The sequence below is a fragment of the Rattus norvegicus genome, chromosome 16 (genome assembly GCF_036323735.1).
Source record: "Rattus norvegicus strain BN/NHsdMcwi chromosome 16, GRCr8, whole genome shotgun sequence".
In the NCBI taxonomy this organism is placed as follows: domain Eukaryota; kingdom Metazoa; phylum Chordata; class Mammalia; order Rodentia; family Muridae; genus Rattus; species Rattus norvegicus.
Window position 1 is genome coordinate 17,496,287 of NC_086034.1, and position 27,773 is coordinate 17,524,059.

General features: G+C 50.2%; 1 protein-coding gene across 22 annotated transcripts in view; it reads left to right on the top strand.

The window, feature by feature from the left end:
* The window catches only part of Eps15l1 (epidermal growth factor receptor pathway substrate 15-like 1), a 113,495-nt gene that overhangs the window by 35,957 nt on the left and 49,765 nt on the right, over positions 1 to 27,773 (top strand). For 3 of the 22 annotated variants that reach the window (XM_063275500.1, XM_017600169.3, XM_063275498.1), the window contains exons 14-21: positions 130 to 291; positions 730 to 927; positions 2,012 to 2,182; positions 7,388 to 7,511; positions 8,202 to 8,252; positions 9,106 to 9,242; positions 12,027 to 12,087; positions 12,770 to 12,852. In XM_063275500.1, coding sequence (XP_063131570.1) covers positions 130 to 291; positions 730 to 927; positions 2,012 to 2,182; positions 7,388 to 7,511; positions 8,202 to 8,252; positions 9,106 to 9,242; positions 12,027 to 12,087; positions 12,770 to 12,852 — 987 coding nt within the window. Of the gene's footprint in view, positions 1 to 129; positions 292 to 729; positions 928 to 2,011; positions 2,183 to 7,387; positions 7,512 to 8,201; positions 8,253 to 9,105; positions 9,243 to 12,026; positions 12,088 to 12,769; positions 12,853 to 16,822; positions 18,776 to 22,651; positions 22,785 to 24,903; positions 24,952 to 27,773 lie in introns of those variants that run through there. The other 19 variants (XM_017600166.3, XM_017600168.3, XM_006252804.5 and 16 more) reach the window with 15 other exon arrangements.

Below are 27,773 nucleotides of genomic sequence, written 5' to 3' on the forward strand. Positions count from 1 at the left end.
CTTGGCGGGCACAGGGATGGAGCCCCTCCCCACACAGGTTACCGTGCTGAACCACAGTCCAGCTCAGCGTCTGCTTTTAATCTCTTATTTAAAAGACCAGTGTCAGTCAACACCCACCCATTTCCATAGGAATTACAAAATGACCTGGACCGAGAAACTAGTAGTCTGCAGGAACTTGAGGCTCAGAAACAGGATGCTCAGGACCGCCTGGATGAGATGGACCAGCAGAAGGCTAAGCTGCGGGACATGCTGAGTGACGTGCGGCAGAAATGCCAGGATGAGACCCAGACGGTGAGTCCACAGTGTGGCCAGTGTCCCTGACAGCTCTTACCAACAGGTGACGAAATGCCAGCTGGGAAACATCTATGCACCTGAGGCCTGATCTGTGGTCAGCCCCTCTGTCCCTAGGGATCAGGTCGCAAAACTGCATGACTTTAGTAGCTTTGCTCCGAGGTCCGACAGTAGGGGACAGGGCTGCGGGTGCCTCCGCCTTCTGCTGTGGCCCCTTTTATCACACGTGATCTGCTTCCTCTAAACGTGCATCGACCTCTGGCTGTGCAGACTCCTTATGCTTTATGCTCACTCAGTTTTATTTCAGGCTTGGATCTGGCACCGTTACCCACTAGCCATCTCCCTAGCTCCACAACAGTGAGAAAGCAAGCTTGGTGTCTGTCTGTCTGTCTGTCATTCTGTGCCCTGACTTGTGAGTCCTTTTGGCTCTCACTTCAGATCTCATCATTGAAAACCCAGATCCAGTCTCAGGAGTCAGACTTGAAGTCCCAGGAGGATGACCTGAACCGGGCCAAGTCAGAGCTGAATCGGCTGCAGCAGGAGGAGACACAGCTGGAGCAGAGCATCCAGGCTGGGCGCGCGCAGCTGGAGACCATCCTCAGGTCCCTGAAGTGCACACAGGATGACATCAACCAGGTACTTTGACAGGGATGGGTCAGCAGTGCGGGTGCGGTTAGCTGCTGAGCACTGTGTAGAGTGTGGCTCAGGGTGCCCGCCTCCCTGTCCTGTGAGTGCTGGCCCTTTCCAGGAAGCCAGGAGAAGCTCTGAGCCTGCCCTGTCCTTCTGAATATGGTGGTCATTGGTCTGCATGTGGTTTCTGGGATGCAGGCTACAGACAGGGTCGATGCCCTTAGCATACAGCAAAGGAAACCAGTGTCCTGTAAACTGAAACTGTCTGCTTGTCTTCAGACGAGAAGCTGACTGGGCAATGTGAGCGCTTCTCTGATCTCGGTGGCTTCATGTCTTGTGTTGTGTAGACAGTATTTCCATGGGGTTATTTTCAGGGTTCTTCCTCCCGGTCTTCAGAGACTGTTCCTTGGAGATGGCCTAAGATACTTGCAGACGGGGGTTGGGGATTTAGCTCAGTGGTAGAGCGCTTGCCTAGGAAGCGCAAGGCCCTGGGTTCGGTCCCCAGCTCCGAAAAAAAAGAACCAAAAAAAAAAAAAAAAAAAAAAAAAGATACTTGCAGACATTGCTAATAGAAGGAATGGTTGTTGGTTGTAACAGAGGATCTCAACTGTGTAACCTCTGCAGGTCTGGAACTCACTGTAGACCACACTGTCCTTGAACTCGTAGAAATCCACCTGCCTCTGCCTCTTGAGTGCTGGGATGAAAGAGGTGCATGTGACCATAGCCAGTATCATTTTGTTGTGGTGGTGGTTTGGTTTGGTTTCAGTTTTTTGGATTATGGGTTTTTTTTAAACTGTTCTTGAGATAGGTTCTCATCACATAACTCATATCAGCCTTGAACTCGTGATCAGTCTTCCTTCCTAGGCTGCCTTCTGGTTCCTACTCCCCCTCTTATCTTTTGTCAGCCATGCAGATATATACAGTGAGTTTCATTATGGCATGGGGTCCTTTCACAGGACCAGTGCCTCCTGTCTAGTGATACAGCTTGGGCAGGGCAGTTCTTCCCTATGTGTTTGACCCCTCAGGGAAGGAAGGCATCTTGCTGGCTGCACCTGCAGCTCCTTTGATATCCATGGTGTTTGTCTTGTAGGCAAGAAGCAAGCTGTCCCAGCTACAGGAAAGCCACCTAGAAGCTCACCGGAGCCTGGAACAGTACGACCAGGTGCCTGATGGGGTCTCTGGTACCAGCCTGCCTGACCTGGCCACCTTGAATGAAGGCATCTTGCTGGCAGAGAGGGGCGGCTTTGGAGCCATGGTAAAGGTCGAGTAAGAGTCTCCAGGTCCACGTGGGCTCTGCTGCAGCTGTAGATCTGCTTACAACAATATCTGGCTATCTGCCTGCGCAGGGCCCAGGGCTGGTGGCCAAGTTCCTCCTGTCATCTAGAAACTGTGAGGCCCAGGAGTTCCATCTCCTCAGAAGTGTTTCTTTTGGGCCAATTGCCCAAATGTGGAGGGCAAACCTAACCAAAGCTAGTGTGGTCCCATGCTATGGGAGCCCGGTGCTCTACTGATACAGCCTTGGGTGTAAATGTATGTCATTCACGTCAAGTGATTCTGAGATGGAGAAACAGGCTGCATGTGCAGCTCCGGTGGTGAGCACTGCACGCTCCAGTTCTTTCACCCTGCACCACTCACTAAGCACCATAGCACATCTGCCCTCCAGATGCTGTGCGGTCAACTGTTGGCTGGCCTCTGGGAGGACCTCAGCACTGTGTGGCCACACTGCATCGATGCTCAGCGATGTGATCCTTCTCTAAGGTTGTCAGTGCCCCTTGTTGCAATCATCAGCCCCAACTCAGGGAAGTCTGTGGTTGAACCTGCAGGTCCTGGTATCTGGGGTATTATGCTACTCTTAACCTCTTGGCTGCCTCATCTTCCAGGGCTCTGCTTTGCTCTAGCCCTGCTGCTTTCTTTCTTCGTCCCTCCCCTCCTGTGGTCGCCACTTACCTTGCACTCTAAACACAGCCACCTTCCCTCTCTCTTCTCTTTCTTTCCCATTCAAGAACTCAGGAGAAGCCTGTGCTTCCCCTGAACCACTTAGGAGGTGCTGTTTGTACTTCTGCCCGTCTCTAGTGTCTGCCCACCTGGAGGCCTCCTTTACTCTTAAACTCATAAGTAGGTGGCTCCTGCCTACCATGGGCATCTGTCCATGGACTTCCCATGGATTCCTTGCTTTTTGGCCTATGGCCAATGCGTGTTTCCATCTTACAACTGCGGTCTCCAGCTCCATCCCATCACTGTCCCCTGTGCAGCTGGCTTACCAGAGGCTCACTGTGTTCTGGGCCAGGGAAATGCTCCCTCTAAGCCTCCCCTTGTGGATTGTTTGGTCGGTCAGTCAGTGGGCTGGTCTGTCTGTCTGCCTGTCTGCCTGCCTTTCTCTCTCTCTCTCTCTCTCTCTCTCTCTCTCTCTCTCTCTCTCTCTTTCTTGGTTTGTCTGTCTGCTTTCTTTCCTCTTCCTCCTCTTCCTCCCTTCCCCTCCTCCTTTTTCTCTTTCTGAGACGGCATCACTGTGCAGCCCAGGCTGCGGTGGGACTCGGGAGATCCCAGTTGCAGGGATTAAAGGTGTGTGCCAGGTTCTCCTGTAGCTTTTATCACATCCTAGGCTGCATCTTAGCAGTGGGTGACAGTTTACAGGTAGTGTCATTTCTACCACCGCCAGAGCCTTTTGTACATGGTTATTTTTGTCCATTGTCTAACCAGGTAGAGTTTGCATGGCTAACTGTCATTTGTACAGTGTAACCATCAGATAACCTAGAAACTCAAGACTTGTTTCTGAAGGAACCCACATCTTGTATTTAAAAAAAAAAAAAATGGGTTGTTTCCATTTCTTAATAAACAGTTTGAAGCAAGGTCTTTGTTCAGTGTTCCATCTGGGGCTGTGGAGCAGAGCATGCTCTGTCCATCCGTTCTCTTTGTGGGGTGCAGCTAGGGCCCGTGCTTACGAAGAACTGTGCAGCCAGAGTCGTACCTCTGGAACTTGCTATAGGTGATTCTTGAGCCACTGAGCTGAATGTTAAGTTCCCATGGTACAGTTGCCCAAGAGGCAATCGGATCCTTGGCCATGTTCACTTCTGTGTATCTCCTTAATTACTTTTTCCTTTCACTGTGCTGTAGGCTGAGCGAGGCCTCACACATGTTAGCAAGGACTCACCACTGACCCTTGTGCCCAGCCCAAAACCGTGTTTATTTCTTGTGACTGGTAGAAGACTCTTCCTGGACTCCCAGCCAGCCCACACAGCAGAAAGAAAGCCATACACCATCCCAGTTTGTCACTCTGACTTATCGGACAGATTGGCTACTTGGCTACTCCCAGCCCCAGGAACATGGAGGAGCCAGGGTTATGGGCGCCCTCCCAGCAAGGATCTGAAATAAGAGCTGCTTAGCAACAACTTGTGCTAGGACAGAAGTACTTACTTCAGGACAGTTGGTGGGAGCACCAGCATTGGCCCTACATAACACACTTCATTTTGTTTGTTTTTTTGAGACATGGTCTCATGGTGTAGCCATGGCTGTCCTGGAACTCATACATGAAGACCAGGCTGGCCTTGGGCTCACAGACATCCATCTGCGTCTGTCTCTAAGTGCAGAGGTGAAAAGGTGTTCATCCCCATGACCAACCCCCAGCACTCTGTAAAAGCCAGGGATGTCACAGGAACTTCTTGGGTATCCTTTGTGGCCATGTCTATATTCTAAAAATAGGCAGAGTTTAGGGCTAGCTGTTGCCCTACATTTGAAAGTGTTTTCTGCAGCTGGGTATAGCTTGGCAGTGGGAGCTCAGCCCTGGGTCCCATCCTTTGTGCTGCACAAGTTAGTAGTTAAATAAAAGGAGTTGACATGGTACTCATGGCTCACCCTAGTGCAGGATCTCCCTTTACACAGTGCTTAGACACCGAGGAGCCACAGGACTCAGTGCTCTGAGGAAACGCCATCTACTAGTAACCTTGTAGATAAGTAGAGCTGGCTGGAGAGACGGCCCAGCACTCATGAGCAGGGACTGCTCTTCTAGAGCACCCACATTACATCACAACCATTCGTAATGGGATCCAATGTCCTCTTCTGCTGTGTCTAAAGACAGACAGTGTACTCACATACATATAAATGAATAATTAATAAATAAACAAATCTTTAAAAAATAAGTTTATCAGCTTGTCTGTATGGTGACAGAAGGGGTCTTCTTTGCTGAAGAACCATGGGCCTATACTTACCCTTGTATTTCTGTCCCCTAGGGTGACATGTTCTTCAGTTTCCTGGCTGGGTGACTGGCTGTATTCATGTTTGGAGGGGTGGGAGGCTCTTTTCAGCTTTGAGTCTGGCATGGACTTCACTGTTTTTCCTTACTTGTAAAAAATTTTTATTAATTTATTTCATATATGTGAGTACACTGTAGCTGTCTTCAGACACACCAGAAGAGGACATCGTATCCCATTACAGATGGCTGTGAGCCACCATGTGGTTGCTGGGAATTTGACTCAGGACCTCCGGAAGAGCAGCCAATGCTCTTAACCGTTGAGCCATCGCTCCAGCCCCTTTCCTTACTCTTAATGTGAGTCCTGCCAGGGCCTTGGCTGCAGTGCTGAGCTGCACGCATGTTCAGTAAGCCTTTGCCACTCAGCTGCACCCAGCTATTCTATGGTCCCTTAGGGGAGGAAGCCGTACCTGCATGAATTACAGATTTCTCCTGACATTACTGGGTTGGTGGTGCAGTTCCTATTTGCTCATTGTCTTCCCTTCAGTGATAGAAACACTAGATTGTCAGTAACTGGCCTTGTCCATAGACTCCCTTCAGAGCTAACTGAACTTCCTCTCTAAGGCTGAGATGTTGTGGCTGACTCCATCCCTCTTCCCTCTGTCTTTTAGAACACAGTCCATTCCTTGCCCAGGGCTAGTACAAGAGGATCGTCTTTTGCCGGGTTCAGGGTTTCCTTAGATCATGACCTTCTGCCAGTGTCTCTCTCTCCTTGGACCCTGACAGCCGTGCGTGCTTCCTTTGACCCTGGTGTGGCAGAGCGGGTTATCTCCTGCCCCAGTGCACGGGGTTCCTTAGGTCATTCTCCCATTGAGGCTCTCTCCGTCCTTGAACCCCAGCAGCTGCACTAGGGTGTGTCCATCTCGGGGCTGGCAGTACCCAAGTGTCGTCAGCAGCTGCTGTGCTAGCTGCGTCTGTGTTTAACCTCCCTGAGCACCAGGCCTGGTTTCCCTAGGAAGGCCTGTACCCAGAAGCTCTGAAGAATTGGTTCCGGGTAAGAAGATGGCCCACCCACTTCTTGACCGACTCACAGCCCAAGTCAGTGATTACTGCTTATTATTACTATGTTTTCTCTTTTCATTTCCTGAGAATGAATCTTGCTGTGTGGCTAGGCTGGCCAGGAACTGTTGACCCTTCCTTCTGCTCGGGCTTCCCAGAACGAGGGTAACAAGTGCTTCCTGTTCCCATCTGGTGGCTTCCTCTTAAATCATCCTCCCCAACCTGCCCAGGCTTCATTCCTAGCCCAGGTGCTGGCACCTCAGTAGAATTTTGTACTTATTTTTGGGTTTAATAGCCTTTTGGAGTATTCATGTCATTTTTCCAAACCGTTGTCTGCTTTCAGAGATGCCCCAGCTCTGACATGGCTTGGTCATAAAGCCCCTGCCTTTAAAACACAAAAAAACAAAAAGCAAAACTATTTCAGGTAAAGAGCCCTGTTTTGTGGAGGGTTGGTTTCTTAAGCAGAACGGATCCCTGATTCCTTACTCTGTTTGCAGGCCTCACCCACTCCTCAGGTCATTCCCTCCATGGAAAAGCACTCTTCAAAAAATGGTCTTTTTTCCCTGCTGCTTTTGAGTACATTTGCCTGTTTCTAGAAATAAGCGCCTTTTCACAAACATGCAAAGTGTCCTGCATGCTTTAGCAGCTCCTGCACCCGTGTCAACCTCAGGCTCCACTTCCTACTTGAGCGGAAACGGCCCACTTGTTTCTTTACATAGAACCATGGGGGTGGGGGTTGTTCCCGGCCCCTGGCTAGGCTCTGGCCCCTTCATTCTGCCCCTGTGAATGTGTCAACTTCAGGGTATGAGGGGGCCACACCACGTTTATTGCTGTCACTGACATACTTCACGTGGCTGCACATCCTTAAGGCTTTTCCATTTGGTAGAATTTTCTTCCTCCTCAGGGCTGAGTATTGTCTCACCACACGGGTGGGTAGATTCTGTCTGTCCTTCTGCTCAGAGACTTTATTAGAGTCATTTTAGATTTACTGAAAACTTGCAAAGTTGTGGTTCAGTGTCTCCGTGTGCCACACCTGGTTTCCATTTTTACCTTAGCACTTAGACCAGTCTCCAGGCTTGCTCCAGTCTCCACTGGGAGACTCCTCTTCAGGTTCTCTGTTCTGGGCCCCATTGCATCCAGTGCAGATCTGAGTTAAGTGTGGAATCCTGCACTTGGCTTCAGTGAGAAGTAACAGCACCTGTCCTTTCTTCACCATCCTAGGATGATCCTTTCAAAAACAAAGCCTTGTTGTTTAGCAACAACTCTCAAGAGCTGCATCCAGACCCCTTCCAGGCAGAGGACCCCTTCAAGTCTGACCCATTTAAAGGAGCTGATCCCTTCAAAGGTACACCCCAGCCTGTGTCCGCATTAAAGGACTGTTGTTTCTTTTTAAGATACTTTTTATGTGTATGATTGTTTTGTCTGCTTACACGTGCATCATCTGTGTACAGTTCCCCCAAAGAGCAAAAGAGGGCGTCAGATCCTCCAGAGCCAGAGTTACCGACAGCTTGTTAACTACATGCAGGTGCTGGGAATTGAACCCAGGTCCTCAGCAGGACTAACATGCTCTCCACTGCTGAGCCACCTCTCCAGCCCCCAACCTTCAGAGGTTGCTTTGTTTTAAAGCAGTGTAGCCCTGGCTGTCCTAGAACTCACTCTGTAGATCAGTCTAGCCTTGAACTCAGAGATCCTGCCTTTGCCTCCTGAGTACATGCCTGGGAAGCTTTTGGATTTTGATTGTAGCATCTTAGGTCTAAGGGGCAGATCCAGCACCTTGGCATCATTGTAGGTCATCATGGCATGACCAGGACAGCTGCTGTGTCGCTGTCCTCTTACTGAGTAAGGTAGTGAGTTCTCTCTGCCTCCAGCCAAACATCCCAGCTCACCTTGACTGCCTGCCTGGGGCTGCCACTTTTCACCATGACTGTGCTACAGCAGCGTCAAATGCAAGGAGACAGACACTTGTTTCCCCTCAGCCAGGCAACAGGCCTTTTCTCTGCTGTCACTCACCTGACTGCTTCTCTCTTTGCTCTAGGTGACCCTTTCCAGAGTGATCCCTTCTCAGAGCAGCAGACAGCAGTTACAGGTAAAGGCTGGCTTCCTTGTGTTCCTGACAATGCCCAGCATCTCTCCAGACTCAGTTTATTTGGGGGGCAGGGTCACTGGTGCCCTAGCTGTCTGTGTTGGGTATGTAGTGTGACTGTCACACATGGTGGGACTCCCCACCACCCATGTCATAGCAAAAGACAGCCATGATTACCCGTGCTTTTTTTGTGGCCTTTATTCTTGTGTTTTGGCTTCCTTAGTCTGTCTAAAAGCCCGGATTCCCTAGTACCACAGAAACAAAAGATTTGGAATATTTGCCTCCCCACAGAGATCCCCACCTGTCACAGTAGTTTCCACCCTACCCAGTGCCTGGTGACAGCAATGTCTCTTGCCCTTGCCTCCCCCACAGTGGCTATTATTTTTACATGCAGCTTTATTACAGAGCATAATGTGTACACCACAAAATTCTCCTTTTAAAAAAGTTTGTATGCCGAACGTGGTGTCACACACCTTTAATCCCAGCACTCGGTAGCTCAAAAGACAGAAGTGTGTCTAAAGAAATTATTAATTATTAGTATGTGTCTGCATGTGTGTGTGCTCAGGAACAACTTACAGGAGTTAGTTATCTTTCTCCATGTGGCTCAGGCTGTCAGGTTTTACAGCAAATGCTTATATCTACTTAGCTATCCCTCTTGCCCCAGTAAAGCTTTTGACAGATGTATAGAATTGTGGAAGGTTGGAGTACAGCCATCGTCCTGAGTCCCCTAACCTGTGGCCATTGTTCCCATTCTGATTCCTTGACAACTGACCTCGTAGTCACCACAATTTCTGCCTCATCCTGAGCCCTCTCTCCCTGTTGCCATTGGTCAACCAGTTGTACCCTCTTTTTCCAGACCCATTTGGAGGGGACCCTTTCAAAGAAAGTGACCCATTCCATAGCTCAACCAGTGATGACTTCTTCAAGAAACAGACAAAGAATGACCCGTTTACCTCAGACCCCTTCACAAAGAACCCTTCCTTACCTTCAAAGGTGAGTGGTTTCTCCAGGGCCCCTGACGTGTGTTGGGATTGGTTCATGGTGCCGGTGAGGCTGGCTTGGCCAGGAGCTGTCATCACAAGCCTGGTCTCATTCCTGGCTGGTAAAGGTGGCACCCAACACTGTCACTGAGCCAGTGTATACAGTACCAAGTCAGACCAGGGCGTCTTCTCACAGCTCTGGTCCTTTCCAGTCTCCTCATGCTGTGGTCCTCTGATCCCACTCCTACTCCATTTCCTACAGCTATATATAGGAGAGTGCCTCATGGAGCTGGGCGTGGTAGCCACACTTGTTATCCTGGGCAGCACAGTAAGGCTCTGTGTCAAACAGGCTGTCTTTCAAATCACATCTTTATTTATTATTTTATTATTTATTATTTTAATTTATAGTTTAAAGATCGATATATGATATATACTTCATTGTTTATATATATTTATATATGTATATATTATGTATATGTATATATGTATATAATATATTATGTACCTACATGAGTTTATGTGCACCACATGTGCTCTGGGAGGCTAGAAGACATCAGATCCCCTAAAGCAGGTCAGTTTGTTGTGAAATGCCTGACGTAGATATTGGGAACCAAACTCTGCAAGAGCATCAAGGATTCTTGACCACTGAAGTGTCTACAGCCCATGAGTGCACGCGTGCCTTTGTGCCAGAGTACAAGTTAATGTCAGAGGATAACATACATTGATGTTTCCTTCCACCAAGTAGGTTCTTGGGATCAAACTCAGATCGTCAGGCTTGATAACACGCATGTTTACTTAATGAACAGTCTCACTAGCTATGTTCTGGGACCTTTTTAGTACAAATCCCTGATACTGTGTGTGAGTATATGTGTTCGTGTGGTGTGTCTATTAGATTTGAGTTAGATAACTTAAAGGGTGATGACCTGGTTTCTGTTACTCTAACATAATTCCTGTGGCTGGACACTTAATAAAACAAAGAGTTTTGTTTTTTTGTTTTTTGTTTTTTTGTTTTTTGTTTTTCCTTTTCTTTTGATTCAGAGTTCCAGAAGCTAATATGGCCACTGGTTCTGGTGTGAAAAATAACATTGCAGAAGCCAGAGGAAAAAAACGATAAGGCTTGAAGGGACCAAGCTTGCTTGCTTTTCCCTCTAGTGTAACTTTCAGAGGATCTAGTCTGCCCATGCCAGACATGATGTCATGATACAAAGGCAAAGTCCCACACCTGATCTCCGGTGTCAGACATGCTAGAGTGCAGCTGCACTCAGAATGCTGTGTGAATTTCTCCTCAGGCTGAATCCTGAGTGTAAGAAACAGTTTGAGGTCAGCCTGGTCTTCATAGCAAGTAGTTGGGTTACATAGTGAGATGCTGTCTCAAAGAAGAAAAAAACAAAAAGCCCACAGGGCAGGGAGGGGGCCCTGGAATGATAGCGCTAAAGAGCACACTGTGCAAGCCTGAGCTGCACTCAGACCCTAGGACCCATGAAACAAACCGCCTGTGCTCTTGGACGTGCACAGCTGCAACCCTGTTGCTGAGCCAGAAAGATCAGAGGACACGGGGGCTTGAGGCTGTCAGCCCAGCTCCATATTCAGTGAGAGACCCTGCCTCAAAGGAGCAAGGCAGAGAGTGATGGACTAGGACAGTAGGTACCTCTGGCCTTCACATATAGACCTAGCCCACACAAGAGAAGCAACTGATTTTCATGGTGAGACTGGGGTCCCATCCCCAGTTAGTTCACTATGTGTGCACAACCCTAGAGTGCATGCTGGGGCATGAAACACAGACTATAATTGCATTTCTGTTGGGATTTTTTTTTTTTTTTAAGATTTTAAAAAAGTTTTTATTTTACTTGTATAGGTGTTTGCCTCTATGTCTGTTTGTGCACAATGTGAGTACCTGGTGCCTATAGAGGCCAGAAGAGGGCATCAGATCCCTGACCCTCCAGTTAGACATGGTTGTGAGCCAGCAGGAGGGGCAGCCAGTGCTTGTAACCACCGAGCTCCAGCTCAGAACTTTATGTTTTGAGACAGGTACTCTGTGTAGCCCTGGCTGGCCTGGGACTCAGAGAATCTGTTGTGTCCCCACCTGGCAGCCTTGTCACTCTTGCTTTGATCCTTTTATCTAGCTCTCTCTCTCCATTTCTCTATTCCTTTTTGAGGCATAGTCTCTCTGGGTAGTCCCAACTGGCTTCAAAGTTGCAGGCATCCTCCTGCCTTGGCGTCCTGTGTGCTGAGATGACAGGTGTGAGTTTAAATGAGTTAGGTACTTTTACATAAAATTTTTATTATTTGTTTGTTCGTTTTGGCTTTTTTGAAGCAGGGTTTCTCTAGGATACCAGACTGCTCTCCAACTCAGACACCTGCCTGCCTCTGCCTCTGCCTCTGCCTCTGCCTCTGCCTCCCCAGTGCTGTGATTAAAGGGTTGTGCCTTCAAGCCTGTTGAGTGATCTTAGAATTGGCCAGGCCTGTGTCAGGAAAACAGACTTTTCCTCACTTTATTGAACCATGCTCCCAACCCTCACCAGGGAATCCTAGGCTCCACCCTCTTCCTGTCTGTCAGATCTTAATGTTGTCTATGTCTGGCTGTGGTTCGATTCTCAGGCCTTCACTTCATTGGTAATTTGTGGGAACTGTAGAATTCATCAGTGCATCTGTTGAGGATTTTGCTCCACTGCCCAGATTTGTCTAGTCACCCCACCCTCCCTGAGGTGCAGTATTGTTCATGGCATTTAAAACTGTTAGGGAAAGTATGGTTTAGAGGCTAGACATCAGAGTAAACTTTTTCTCTCTCCTCCCTCAGCTCGACCCATTCGAGTCCAGTGATCCCTTCTCATCCTCCAGCATCTCCTCGAAAGGTTCAGGTGAGAGAGTCTTGAAGCTCCTGTCCTCCTGACCACGTCACACCTCAGTAATACCATCAGTCCCCAGATAAGTGTGCCCTTCGGGGAGACGTTTAGGTCTTTGCCTGAGACTCTCAGGCTAAAGTGAATGCCCTCCTCCCCCATCTCACCCCTCACAGGGCTGTTTTTCTCAGCAGGAGCTGGCTTTCTTCCAGACTGTAGGGTTTTCTGTTAATAACCAGTGCTGTAGGGGCTCATTGTTCTTAATGGGGACAGTCCACAGTTTTCCAAGCTTAATGGCACCCACATCTTCCTAGCACTGGGAAACTGAGGATCACTTAAGTCTCATCAGAACCCGGTGTGGTAGTGCACACCTTTAATAATCCTACTCTGGGGTCAGAAGCAGGGTCTCCGAGTTCCAGACAGGCCTGGGCTGCAGAGGGAGACCCCCGCACACAGAAATGGCCATTCTCTTCATCTCCTCTGCTTCTCCTGGACTGGTGGGATGGCAGGTTCAGGCAGGAACTCATCTGTCCTTTACCCACTGTGATTCACTGACCTCATAGGAACCTTCCTCCCGGAAACATTCACAGCCCTGAGTCTCTTGCTTCTAGGATTTCCAAGGGCAAACTTTAGGGTTGCCCTTGACTCTTAGGCACATCTGCTCAGACCATAACCCCAACTGTGTTGGTGCTACTCACAGATCCCTTCGGAACACTAGACCCCTTTGGAAGCAGCTCCTTCAGCAGTGCCGAGGGTTTCGCTGACTTCAGTCAGATGTCCAAGGTAAGGCCCCTCCCAAGAAGGTCAAGCCATGGCCTGTGTCCACATGCTGCTTGTGCGAGTAGGCAGACATGAGTGCTGTCACATGTGCGTTGCCTGCACTTGTCACACTCTTGAGCACAACTGTACACAGCAGTGAGAGGACAGGTCCACTGGAAGCTGCTGTAGCCATGCTGTCCCACAGGTGCCGTCAGCCATTGCCCATCTTGCTCTCACTAGCATCACACAAGGATCAGCTCTGAGGATATGAAGTTGGCATTTCTGTGGCCAAGCACACTTTTCTGTCTGCCAAGGCTCTAGGGAAGGAAGAGATAGACTCGTTGGTCCCAGGAGGCCAGGATAACAGGCCTGAGGCTTGAGGTATCTGGATAAAGTTGACCACACAAATGCCTGAAGCCTCCATAGACTAAACTCTCGAGGGTATTGGATGGTGAGCGCAAAACAAGTGCGAATGAATATGCAGAGGAAGACAGCCTGCACTACCTAGGGACAGAAGCCACAGCCCTGCCTTGAACAGAAATGTCTGAAAGGCTTCCTTGTCTGCTCTGGCTCTGGAATACACTGTGGCTGGCGTCACTCATTGAAAGGTACATGATTAGAGAGCCACATCTTGAACTCTGCCAGAAGTCAGCCGGCAGGTAGCCCCGCCCCCAGATGACCTGGTTGGGTGCAGGCTTTCCTCCAGCACTTAGGAGGCTCAGGTGGGAGGACTGCTGTGCCTGAAAGGCCAGCCTGGGCTCCACAGGGAGACAGACCTGTCTGGAGAGGAAAGCAGGAAGGTTCATCCTTATCAGGACCTTGCTAACCTGGTCCTGGTGAGAGGGACTAAGTCCTAGATCCTAGCCCAACTCACCAGGTGCGTTGTGTCAGTTGGTTTGATGTATGTTGGTGTCGTCTTTGACAATGAATAAAAAGGTAAAGCCAGCCTGTGGCAGCAAAGTAAGTTAAGGACAGTGTCACAGGTATGCTGTCTCGGCCCTTGTTTGTCTGACCCAGCACCTTGTTTACTCTGCTCTCCTGGCAAGGGACAGATCTATCCTTAGAATGATGTGCTGTGCCTTACAAATGCTCCTCATGGGGCATGGTTTCCCCAGCAGAGTCCATCCTCCTACTGGGGCCATTAGGTGGTGAGGGAGTCATGGGGCAGCAATCCTGTCCCCTGTTGGTTCTGTCCACCTGAAGGAGACAGTGGGAGGGGTTCTGAGGGTGCGGACATTCCCTTTATCCATAAAGATGGGTTGCATGGTGCCCCAGGAGATGTCATCTCTCCTGTGGCATGACTTGTTCACTGTGAACATGACAGGCTGTACTGTGGGTGGCTTCAGGGGCCTTGCAGGATCGAGTGCTGCATGCATTATTTCCTTCATAGTCAGATGGAAAGAAGCTGCCTGGGTGTGCTCAGTACAGATTCAGTGTTTTTCTCTCTTCAGTTTGAGGTTGGTTGAATGAATTCAGATGTGGAACCCCAAGAGATGGAGACCAAGCACAAGTGGCAGCCAGCACCCAAACCTGGGCTCTCTGCCCTCCCTCAGCATGCCCTCTTTATGCAGTCTCAGCTGCCCAGTCACTCTCAGGTGTCAAAGGCTGGCAGCAAGAGCAACACTTGACATGCTACAGCACGGTGACAAGCACACACAGAGGCATGGGGAGGCATGGCTTCAGGCAGGAGGCTCGCCTCTGGCACACTTAGGAGCCCATTGTGTGCAGATCCAGAAGCAGCTGTCCCTTAGGCAGCACCTGGTACTGAATAGGCAGAGGCAGCCGCTGGGCACAGGAAATTTCAGCCACATGGGGGCAGTAGCCTACAAGGGCTGGTGATCAAGGTTGTCTCAAGCTGTCTTCAGTGGGTTCCTTTCTGCTCTCTAGGCTCATTGTCAGACTCAGCAAAGGCCTGGCCAAGTGTACAAGGTGTCTGAGGCTGTAGGTTCTGATGGAGGAGTTTCTCTGCTGTGCTGTGGCCACTGGCTGGCTGGTTATATGGATACAAACTGCCCTACTTAAACTCAGAGTCATAGAAAGAACCAGAGCACCAGACACACAGGAGGGGACTACTTGGGAAGAAAGGGTTCCTTGGGAGTTGGAGAGAATGACAGCTATGGGAATACATCACAGATGTGTAAAGATGTTAGTAAATTCAGAGTGTTCAGTGGGTGGCCATGCACATGGCTGTGGGTTGGAGTCTATGCTGTTCTCCACCTGATGTGCTGAGATTCAAGGCTGGAGAAAGCGCTTGCTGCCATCCCTACCTAGTCCTTCCTCGATCTCTGCCCAGCTACCCCCCAGATACAAAGCCTCTTCTCCCCAGGAATATAAGCCTATGTTGCTGGGTGTCCTCTCACCCCCAGGCCCCGTGCAACTGGGGTAGGAAAGCCAGGCCTACGTCCTGTTCTTGGCTCTGGGCCAGGACAGAGTTGGGGAGGATTGTGGAAGACCTTGTCTCATACAGTATTTGCACCATCCTGGGGCTCCTTGACTTCATGACAGTTGTAAGGACTGGGCCTGCCCTACCCCCACCCACTACTGATTTTCCTCTCTGGTTACCTTGCTAGTTTTCAAGAACAACACCCAGTATAAATACATTTGAAGGGAAATGAAAGTAGAGTGGCAAGGGCTTTTTTTTCCTCTTAGCTTTCTTTTTTTCTTTTTTTAACCATCACCACCAGCCCTTCCGCACCTGAGCAGGGTGGGGCAACAATATGTACCGTTCCTCAGTCCTCGAATTAGAGTGTCCCAGCTCTGCACAGCTGTGCTGAGGAAGGTGACAGCAGGCTAGTTCCAGCAGGCATCCTGTGGTAGAGTCTGTCTTTGGGTTACCACGGCTGCGATGAAACTCCATGAGCAAAGTAACTTGGGGAGGAAAGGGTCTGTCTGGTTTACACTTGGGCAGGAACACACAGGGCAGGAACCTGGAGACAGGAGCTGATGCAGAGGCCACGGAGGGTGCTATTCACTGGCTTGCTCACCCTGCTTTTTTTTTTTTTTTTAAGATCTATTAATTTATTATAAAGTACACTGTAGCTGTCTTCAGACACCAGAAGAGGACATCAGATCTCATCACAGATGGTTGTGGGCCACCGTGTGGTTGCTGGGAATTGAACTCAGGACCTATGGAAGAGCAGTCAGTGCTCTTAACTGCTGAGCCATCTCTGCAGCCCTCACTCTGCTTCTTAAAGAAGCCAGGACCACCAGCTCAGGGATGGCACCACCCACAATGGGCTGGGCCCTCCCCCATAATTCACTGATTGAAAAAAATGCCCTTATGGACCCATTGCCTCATCTGAGGCTCCCTCCTCGCTGATGATGACTTCAGCTTGTATCATCTCGACAGAGGCCAGCACGGGTTCCCAGCTGAGTATTCTAGGCACTCGCTAAGCCTCTATAGCATTTGTTCGCTTTAAATGAGCTCCCTGGCAGCAGGTGTGGTCGGTGGCCTAGGCCTGCAGAGCATGGTCAGGCCCCTGAGTTCATCCCAGCCTGCAGCCAGAAAGGAGATCAAAGTGAGTGAGTTCCCTAAAGTGTGTTAGAGCACTCGAGAATGCAAATTAGCTTCTCACCCTCGCTGCACCCGCACCCAGAAGAAAGGCCACCTGTGTAGTAGTAGTGACTTTCAGCCGGAATGTGGTTTGGTTTGGTGTTGTTGTTTTCTTTTTCTTTTTTGAAAATCTTTGCATTGGTGCCGATGGAACACAGGGTCCCCCTGCATGCTGGGCAGGGGCTTCACCTTCAGTCCTTTTGGGCTATTCCTCGACACTGCTCTTAAGAAGGTATGAACAGGGGTTGCGGATTTAGCTCAGTGGTAGAGCGCTTGCCTAGGAAGCGCAAGGCCCTGGGTTCGGTCCCCAGCTCCAGGGGGGAAAAAAAAAGAAGGTATGAACAACCTATGTTGATAAGATTTTGAGGCAGTAGCAGTGGTTAGCTCACCCCTACCTCTGAGTCCTTGCTGTCAGTGAAAGCATACCTTGTTTTTCCCCAGCTCCCAGGCCCTGTGGGAAGACTTTTAAAAACAGCAGCCTTACATCCAGCACCTGAGTAGGAAAGAGCCAGTTCCAGAGACTGAGAAGCCTAATACTGTCAGAACAGCTCCAAGGGGGCCCAATCTCAGCACCTGGGAGGCAAAGGCAGGTGGATCTCTGTGAGATCAAGGCTAGCCTGGTCTACATAATGATTTAGACCATCCAAGGATACACAGTGAGACATTTCCAAAAAAGAAAGAAAGAAAATAATAAAGTGAACTTGGAGTGGAATATTGCCTGGCGTTGTGGACAGAGCCCGTATGAGGGGAGCCAGGCTGACACAGTCAAGCCTGTCCCTTTCAAGGTAACAGATAGTTCGGTGGACTTAAGCCCCCAGGGGAGGTGACATCTGTCTGGCCTGGGACGTTGCAGCCACCTGGTGAGTCAAGCAATACTGGGTCCTGTGTGGATTAGAAAGTAGAACTGCTTAGGCCCTCATCCTCCTGCCTGTGACTCAGGAGACCTGTCCCAAGAAACATCCTAAGACCAAGAAACCTCATCTGTACTGCAGCCTTCTCTGCCGTTAGGCTCCTGGATTTCAGACCCTGGACTCAGGACCGAGTACACACGGGCTTGAGCGCTTACGCACCGTCAGCTAACGAGTACCTTTTTTTCTTTTTTCTTTTTTTCGGAGCTGGGGACCGAACCCAGGGCCTTGCGCTTGCTAGGCAAGTGCTCTACCACTGAGCTAAATCCCCAACCCCACGAGTACCTTTTTGTTTTCTTTATTAAATTGCATTTCTTTGGGGGCAGGGTATCATGGCACCCATGTGCCAAGCTTGAGTCAATATTTTTTTTCCACCATGTGAACCCAGGGATTCAGGTCACTAGGCCTGCTTGCAAGTTTATTGAGCCATCTCTCCAGCATCAAAAGATACTGAGTGGTACACATCTCTCATCCTGCATCTTGTCTGGAGGCTAGAGTAGCATGCATTTGAGGGCAGCCTCAGGTTATAGCAAGACCCTGTCTCCAAAAAACAAAACAAAACAAAAACAACCACTAACCTGTAGATGACCCTGTTCTATCTCTTCCCAGTCCCCAAGGCAGGAGGAGTTGAGAGTCTGTAGACATAAGCTTCAGAAAGAGGTGGGATCGCCCACATGCCTCACGATACAGAAGTGTCCTCTTAGCCTGTGAGGACCCATCTTGGGAGCCCTCCCCCAGTGGATGCCTGACCCTGTGTTCACTGCTCCCTTTGCACTTCTGGAAAAGCATGACTTGTAAACAAGGAACAGTTGGCAAGTGGAAGAGTCACAGCATGCTGCAGTAAAAGTTATTTCAGACTCAGGAACTGTTTTTCTGGAACCTTTTCCTCTTCATGTTCTCAGCATGATGGACCATGACATGACAAGGTGGGGCAGCTGTAGTCACTGTGCCATCTCTGCTGGTCTGTCCGTCACAGTACAGATGGGGAAGCAAGCAAGGCACAGGCAGTTGGACTGGGATTTCAGCCCAGGTTGAGTAACCCAGCTCACCTCTGACCACAGGGGCCTGCAGCCTGACCAGGATGATCTGGAAACTTCCGTGGACAAGCTTTGAATTAAGATTCTGCCATTTGTGTATAAAGACTTGAGAGTGTTCTTAGTAGAGTCTCTACTCCTCCCTGCTCTGCAGCCTGACAGCCCGCCAGGCCTTCCTGCATGAAGCTCCTAGCTCTACAGAATAAGGATTTGGGGGCGGGGGAGGGGGGGTCTGGTTAGGTCTGTGAATCTAGAGGGGTGGGGGTGGGGGCTGGAGAGATGGCTCAGTGGTTAAGAGCACTGACTGCTCTTCCAGAGGTCCTGAGTTCAATTCCCAGCAACCACATGGTGGCTCACAACCATCTGTAATGGGACCTGATGCCCTCTTCTGGTGTGTCTGAAGACAGCCACAATGTATTTATATATAATAAATAAATCTGTTTTTAAAAAGACTTCCTGTAAATCTGGGGCTTACAGAGCCCTGGTTTCTTGGGTATGCATGTGCACATGTGCATATGATGTGTGCGTATACGTGTTAGTTGTCTTCCGTAACCAATCTTATTGTTTGAGATGCTTTTCACTGAACCTGCAGCTCACAGCTTCACTTAGACTGGCAAGCCAGCCCTGGTGGTCCTGTCTCTCCCCCTGACTCTAGGGCTGTAGACATAGACCACAGAAGCAGCAACACCCGGCTCTTCACAAGGGTGCTCAGGTCCTTTACCCATTGGCTGTGTCTCCAGCCCCAGAACCCTGTTCTCTTTTGGAGAAACTACCTTCTCCCTGTGTCCCTCCTGGCTGTTTCTCCCCTGAAGCCATGCGTATCAGACTGAGAACAGGGATAGTTTCCATGTTGTGGCTCTATGCCTACCCTGCAGACAGTGCCAAGGTATCCAGACCTAGGTAGTGGACAAGGTGTATCGGGTCAACACTGATCCGAGGTATATCTGGGCTAGCCACATTGATTTCTGTGCCTTAATCTGCCTGTGTGTAAAGCAGGGGTAATGGTAGTAGTAGAATTCTCTCACAGGCCCCTAGGAAGGAGGTAAAAGTAGCCATCTCCTGCCCAGAAGCTTCCAGAAAGCACTGAAGGGCCTGGCAAGAGGCCTGCTGTTATCAGCTTGGATTCCATACTCGTAAGCTACAAGTCCCTGACACGCTCCTGCAAGGGGGCGGTGTGTGGCCAGAGCCAGGCTGCTTCTCTGGTTGAGTCACAGTCTCCCTTTAGTCTGACTCTGCCATGGGTCCTGAGTTCTCTGGCTCACTTTCTGTCCTTGGCCTGCCCTGTTGGAGGAAACAGAAAACACTGACTCCTCTCACTCTCTGAGGAGCTTCGTGTCATCTTCATTTTCACTTCTGCCCAGTGTTTGTAGACACCCTGGGGTGGCAGCTGTGCCATCATGCCTGGCAACACTGGATGTATTGGACCTGTACTTCGCTCATTATCTTGTATGCTGGGTAAAACGTGTTGCTGTCCACTTTATTAAACATTTCACTCTTTTTGAGAAAGGGGCTGTCTTAGTGTTACCATTGCTATGATGAAATGCCATGACCAAAGAAAGTTGGGGAGGAAACTTTATTTGACTTATACTTCCACATTGCTGCTCATCATCAAAGGAAGTCAGGACTGGAACTAACACAGGGCAGGAACCTGGAGTCAGGAACTGATGCAGAGGCCATGGAGGGTGCTGCTTACTGCCTTGTTCCCCATGGCTTCTTCAGCCTGCTTTCTTGTAGAACCCAGAACCACCAGCCCAGGGATGGCTCCACCCACAATGGGCTGGGCCCTCCCATCGATCAGTAATAAGAAAATGTTCTACAGACTTACCTGCATCCCAATCTTATTCATCCCCCCCCCCCCCCGTGTGTGTGTGTCTGTATATGTCTGTGTATCTGTTTTTCAAACCGGGTTTCTCTGTAGTTTTGACTGTCTGAAACTTGCACTGTAGACCAAGCTGGTCTCAAACTCAAGAGTGCTAGGATTAAAGGTATCTATCACAACTGCCCGGCTGGAGAAATTTTCTTAATTGAGGCTCCCTCTCTTCTCAGATGACTTTAGCTGTGTCTAGGTGACATCAAACTGTCCATCACAGGGTCTCACTATCACTCTAACTGGTCTAGAGCTCAGAGATCCTCCTGTGCTGGGATTAAAGGTGTGTGCTACCGTACCCTCTCAAATATTTCACTAAAAAATTTGTTTATAAATTACTTTATATGTATCCGTGTTCTGCTTGCATATATGCCTGTGCTAGAGGTCAAAAGACAGAATAAGATCCCTAGGGCTGCAGTTATAGACAGTTCTGACCTGCCATTTGGGTTCTGGGAACCAAACCCAGGACCTCTGCAAGAGCAGCCAGCACTCTCAGTTTCACTTTAATTCTTTTAAACTATATTTTATTTTATTTCTCTATGTGTCGACTGCCCATGTGCGTGTGTGATTACTTGAGTTTCCTCTTTCTACCACACAGGTCCAGGGATTAAGCTCAGGTTAGCAGGCTTGGCGGCAGTCCATGCCGGCCCCATTTCACTTCCCTATTTGCTTGCTCTCCACCAGGTGTGATAACACCTGCCTATCCTCCTAGCTCCCAAGAGACTGAGGCAGGAGGATCAGGAAACTTCAGGACCACCCAACACCAGAAAGCAGTGTTTCTTACCCACCCCTCCCCACACAGCAGTTGTCCTCTCATGTGGAAGGAACCAGCTTTCCTGTGAGCACCTCAGTTGATCTTGTCTCTCAAGGCTGTGTCCCCCATTAGTCAGAGGCACTGTACCCTATGATGCTGACACACAGGCCCCTGCCAGCCACCGTTCGGCAACTGACCCTGAACCATAAGTGGAAGAGGCCTGTACCACAGGAGGGAGGCCCAGGCAGAGTGATGACCGACAGGCAGGGCTCAGCCAGAGTGGGCTCCAGCTGTTGAACTACACATGGGGTCTCTAGGTCTTGGCTGAGTACTCAGGGGCGTTCTCAGAGCTCCATGGGTCATCGTACCAAGCCTTGTTTGTTTGTTTGTTTGTGGAGATGGGCTGGGGATAAGGCCCAAGACTTGGCCACAGGAGGATGGGACCCTGTATGCCTTGAAAAGTGCTTGGAATGTGATCTTGCATCAGCCCCATGGTGCTGCTCTCTCCACCATTGTACCAGCAGCCTCTCTACTCTCACACCCACCTGTCCCTCCGTCTTCCCTTTCTCTTGACTCATCCATCCATACTTCCTTCATCAGTTCATTCTTGTGTCTACCCACTGTCCATCTACTTGTTATTCCATCCATCTGCCCTAGTTTCTTTCATGTTGTGCTAATAAAATATTCTGTCAACTTTAAGGGAGAGGGGCATGTTAGTTTATCCCTGTGTGGAAGTCAGGGTAGGACTTGAGCAGCCAGTCACATCCCTGTGATATCGGCTGTTTGAGATCAGGGAATAAACACGTGTATATTTGTATTTAACTCTATCACTTTCAGGATTCCCTACTTAGGGAGTGGTGCCGCCCACAGTGGGCAGGTCTTCCCACCTCAATTCATGTAATCAAGACAGTCCTCTCCCCCATGCCTACAGGCCAACCTTATCTAGACTTTGAGCCCTCGTTATTGAGACTTTCTTCCCTGGTGATTGTAGATTGTGTCAAGTTGAGGGTTTAAACTAACCATCCAACTACTCATCCATTTACCCATATCGGTCTATCCCTTCATCTGTCTACCCTCCCACATAGTTATCCATTAATCCACATAACCATCAACCCACCCATCTATCTAACCATTACTCATCATCTACATACCTGCTCACCGTGTGTCCCTTCATCCTGTCCACGTGTTTACTCCTACTCACCATCTGATTTCAACTGTCTTATTTCAGGCAGGGAAGTGGGGACTAGTTAGACTGAACACTGGACAAGGGAAACAAGCTGACCTGGCTACCAACAGTGGGTGGAGATAGTACTGGATATGCCAGCGGATGGGGGTGGGCGGCCATTGTAGCAGAATCACCTGAATTACCTGGTGGGGCATAGAGAGGGTCTGTCCCAGCACCAGTCCAGTGGGGGCTGAGACCATGCATGTCTCGCTGATCATGAACAGAAGTCCCGGGGACCCATATCCAGTGTTGAGTTGGGAAAGAACCTATAATGTAGCAAGAGACGCCACTGGAGGACAGGGTTACTCTCTGCTGCTTGTATTGGTGGCTTTCCTTAAATGCAGAGGGCCTTGCTTCTGAGGGTGGAGGAAAGCGGGGGCTTGAGAGGACCCGGGTCTTGCCAGGGCTTTTGGTGCGGGAGCATTTGCTCAGTGCCTTCTTTTTAATGTCTATTTTTGCCTCTTTCGTGTCCTCTCTTACAGCCCCCACCTTCTGGCCCCTTCTCCTCCTCCTTGGGAGGCACAGGATTCTCAGATGACCCCTTTAAAAGTAAACAGGACACTCCTGCTCTGCCTCCGAAGAAGCCCGCTCCTCCACGGCCCAAACCGCCCAGCGGTCAGTACGCTTCCTCCTCTCGCGGCACCCGCCCGTGGGGACAGGGCGGCGGGCACAGGGCCCCTCCATTGAGCAGCCCAGAGTAGAGCAAACCCCAGGGCAGGACGTCTCCTCTCTGCCTCCTCTCTGCCAAGTTGCCTCCCTGTTGCGCCCCCACCCCAGTGTGCTGTGTGTGCTGTGCTGTTTCCCTGTCCTGTGGTCAGGCTATGACAGTATCCACACATGGATCCCCACTTAAGGTGTCCTCATCAGTGGTTTTCCACCTGCATGGTCCCTCAGTGTCTGTCTAGCAGCCTCCTGGCCTCGTGCCTTCTTCAAAGGGGCTCAGGGAGGGCCTGGGGTGGCTACAGCAGGGGCTCAGGGTGTCCCTGACTGGCTGGGCACCGGGGTAAGGTGATGGCTTTCGTAGATATTTTGGATGAGCAGGATGGCCTGCCTCTCCTTCATTCTGCTCTGCTGGTTGAGATAAGGCTGCCCGAGGGGCTTCCTGTCCTCTTCCCTGTAACCTCACTATCCTGAGCCCTGCTTTCCAGAGGGCCAGTGTGCCCTCCCTGTACGTGTGACTTCTATGTTAAGAGCTAGGGACAGAGCTCACTGGCTCAGTGGTGGAGCACTTACCTTGTGTGCCCAAGGCCCTCACTTTGGTCTCCAATACTGAAGAAAGAACATCTGGGTGACACAAATGTGCAACCTCTCCTTTCTAGTCCCTAATAAGAGCAGGTGGCCCTTGGAGGGACCTAGCCTGCCCCAGCTCGCTCAGTCCGTATGATCACCACTTTCTGCATAGGATGGATAGAAGGACATCCTGAGGAGGCTCTCCTCCCTTCTTATCACTTAGGCACACCTGGGTTTCTCAGGAACAGTGTCCACGCTGCCTTCCTTACAGATGAGTCCCCAGGGGTCTGGCCAGCAGACTGGGACTAGAGTAGATTCTCTGGGAAGTACTGGGAAGGATCAAGAGCCTGAAGAGCGTGTTCTGCTATGAACGGCACCCTGCACTCCGTCACCTCAGTAGCCTCATGCAGTGGAACTCGGCCCAGGGTAGAATACAAGCATGTTCATGTAAGCACACATACCCACATATACATGCCCCTCATTCACAGGCAGTGTTTGTGTACACGCCTTCTCATCACATGTGTGCTCACATACATGTTTCTCTTTTAAAAATATTTTTTATTTTATGTATATGAGTACACTGTAGCTGTCTTGAGGCACAGAAGAGGACATCGGGTCCCATTATACATGGCTGTGAGCCACCATGTGGTTATTGGGAATTGAACTCAGGACCTCTGGAAGAGCAGTCAGTGCTCTTAACTGCTGAGCCATCTCCAGCCCCTTGCATGCATATTTCATCACTCAAGGCTCACATGGACCTCGAAAGCAAAGACTTGGACATGTGTGCACCTGTGTGCATGGTTTGCATATGTGCTCATGGTGCCAAATGTTCAAGTGTCAAATGAGAATGCATTCCCCTAGTATGCCACACTGCCTGTGTCAGATGTCATGCACTTACATGCTTGTAAACTCATCTGTCCACTCACTCCTGCATCATGTGTATCTCTCATGGGGACACACTCCAACAGCATGGACACCACCCCACACATCCTCCCATGGCCTTTGATGTCTGCTCCTTGTGCTAGATTTAGAGAGTAAAAATGGGTATAAAATGCTGAGCGAGCCCTCAGTGGCGTCAGAGCCACATCTCTCAAGAACAGGTCCAAGATTGGGACCCTAGGGCCATCAGCCAGCCCTTTCTGAGGTGCTCTAATGGCTCCTTAGTGGTTGATGCAAAGCTGGGCTCTGTCACAGCCATTGTGACCTTGGGAGGCTTGGTGCCACTCTTAATCTCTTCCGCTGCCAGTGAGTCCATGAGATGTGGCAACACGATGCCCACTTACCACAGAGAGTCACAGGGAAGATGTCATCTGCACCTGGCCTTGGCCCCCCCCCCACTCTGCCCATTTCTTGTCTCTGTCACTTGCCTCTTGCTCTTATATCAGCAATCAGGAGAGCCTAGCCAGGAGAATCCAGCATCCTGAGAATCGTGGCTTTCATGCATTCTAACCCATGAGCAAAGCACCTGTAGGGGCCTAAGCCTTATTCATTTCACTCTACCCAGAAGCAGCAGCTGGACAGAAAGGCTCGGTTGTGTACACACTGCTGGGTGGTAGGTACAGATGTGTGGTGGATGCATGTCAGCCCAGCATCCCGTGGTGTGGTTGTGTTGATCTCATCTTAGTTTCTAACCATACAGGCACCACTTGGTACCTGTGCACAGCTCAGGAACCTCCCCTGCCTCAGCTGACCTGCTAACTAGTGCTGTTTGATGGACAAGCATTTGGCTCTTTGCCCCAGCTCCCTGGTTCATGCATGAATTTAGAGTGCAACCATGCACTTCTGCCCCGACCTGTCCTTATTATCATCAGCCACAGCCACTTACCCAGGTTGATGGGCAACAGTGCAAACCGACCAGCTGCAGCACTTACTCAGAAGCCAGGGCGCTAGGAGACATAGCAAAGCCAAGGTGGGACCTTTATCTTATTTTATGGTGTTTGAGACAGGATCTCTAGCGACTGGGAACTCAGCCATCCTCCTGCCCCACCATAGGCTGTTTTTGGATGGTGCTTTTCTCCCCACCCATTTTCCATTGGGGAAAACGATATGACCAGAGTGCAGCAGTAACTACCTTTAGCTGATCATACCCCATCGCTCAGACCCTTGGGATATCAGACTGATGAGAGCGCTGCAGTGGGTTGGGCCCAGTGTGGCTAGGAGGGGATAGAGGAGGTGGGTGTGCCTGCTCCCAAGCACCCCCAGAGTGCTTCCCCAGACATTGTGATATATCTGACTCGGGAATCATGAGGTACAGGGACTTCTCTGCAGTCCCACTGCCCCGCATGTGAGATTGGTCTTAGGCCACCACCTTCCTGCCTGGGCTTTTCTAGCCCAGGGACAGTGACTGCTGAAACACTGCTGGATTCCTATTTCTGGAAGTGGCTAGTGGGCTGTGGTCCACCTGTCCGACTCTAAGGGATTGTTCAGTCAGGCTGCTTCGAGGGGTGTGAAGGCCCCAGGCAGATGTCCCTGGGCAGCCCTGAGTTCAAGATGTAAGTAAAGCATTGGCATGGTGACGTTGTACTTGACCTGCATTGTATTGTGTGTCCACCCCCCACAGCCACCTGTGTTACCTGGGCCTGACCCAAATGAGGTGATAGTTCAGAAAAATGTCTTCTGTTGAAAAGTGTTGGTGTTTAAGGTGTCAGACTTAAAGCCAGCCCTGGGTCCCCTGAGAGTCATCACCTGGGATGAGTGTCAGTTGGGTCTGGGAAGCGTGTGGTTATGCACTACTCTGCTGCCGTGTTCTGTCTCTCCAGTCCGGGCCTTCACAGAGATCAGCTTGGTCTGTTGCAGTGTCTCCCTTCCCAAGCCTCCGGACAGTCACTGCTGCTGTTAGCTCCTGAGCTGGCCAGCAGCTTATGCTAAGGGTTTTCTCCTTGAAGCTTCAGAGTGAGCTGTAGGCTGCTGGGTGTGCACAGAAATGGATGTGTTGAGAGCTCTGCATTCTCGTGCCTGGAGATCTTTTCTAGAAGGGTCCATCAAGGTATCGAATAGCTTGCAGGTGTCTGTCTGGGACTGAAGCAACTGATTGCTTTCAGACACACGCAAAACAGCCCTGAAACCTGCCGTTTGGAGTGAGCACACACCTCCCTCAGGTAAACAGTGGTGTATTTTCTGCAACGGACGGAGATGGAGATCAGTCAGAACTCACCGCTGAAGTTTCTAGGTAAAAGTTGTTGATTTGCAAAGAGAGAAACAGATTTTTTTAAGCTCAGGAAACGGCTGTGTGGGCGTCAGTGATTGGGTTGCCTGAGATAGCGGGATCCTGGTGGGCCCCACCCTACCACTTCCTGCCAGTGCTGCCCTGCGGCTCCCAGCAGAACCTACCCGCTGCCCCAGCGACACCCACTCACCAGCCAGTCACCTTTAACCTCTCCCTAAGTTCTGATCATTTTTATAACTACTCATGACCTCTCCACCCCATCTACAAGGCAAGATATACCACAGGAGTAAGGTCATGGTAGCTTTTTGCCCCTTCCCCACAGTGCTACTGAGAGTGAGCAGCCCTTATCCAGGCACACAAAATGGTCTAGCCTTGTGTTGAATTGGATGCCTCTTCCAGAGCAGAAGAAAAAAGGCATTCTCTAGCAGACAAGTCGCCTCCCACCCATGTGCAATCTCTGCAGAATGGCCATGGCTTTCTCAGTCTCACTGGTCTGCAGGCACAGTACAGGGACAGCTGGGATTGTAAGCAGCCCAATCCTCCATGCTCTCAACCTTTCTGTGAAATCCCAGGAAGAGGACGGAACCTGCTGGTCAAGGCCCTGGTGCTGGCAGTCCTGTCTGTGCCCAAGCCGCTTGTTACTTGGTATTGTCAAATGGCATTGCTGTCTGAGCCTGTGGTTAGCACCTCTGCCCTGAATATAACTACTTTAATTCCGTTCCCACGATGGTGGCAAAGAGATAATACGTTGGGTACACTGGAGAGTTTAGAAAGGACGTACTTGTTCCATTTTGGGAAGATTCTGGCATTGAAGCAGTCTCCCAACTCCCATATTCAGTGCACCCAGTGCCCTGCTATTGGCAAGGCAACTCTGGAGGTCTGTCCCAGGGCCGGGTCTAACCCGGCTGTGGATGCTGACGAGGCACCCATTTGCTGTATGGGCTGCTTTCCCAGGCTGTGGAGGAACCCATGCTAATCCAGCTGGTTTCAGCAGCCTGCAGGCTGTCTGCCGTTGAGGGCAGAGTTAGCTGAACAGTTTGAAAGTAGAAGCAGTGTGTACCTCAGCACACCCACCCTTCTGCACCCAGCAAGGCGGATCCACTGGGTGTCCTGTGACCTGATACTCATTAACGAGTAAACAACTCACCGGGGTGGGTCACGGTCTGAACAGTGGAGGCTCTGGGAGACCTGCAGTGTCCTTCCTACCT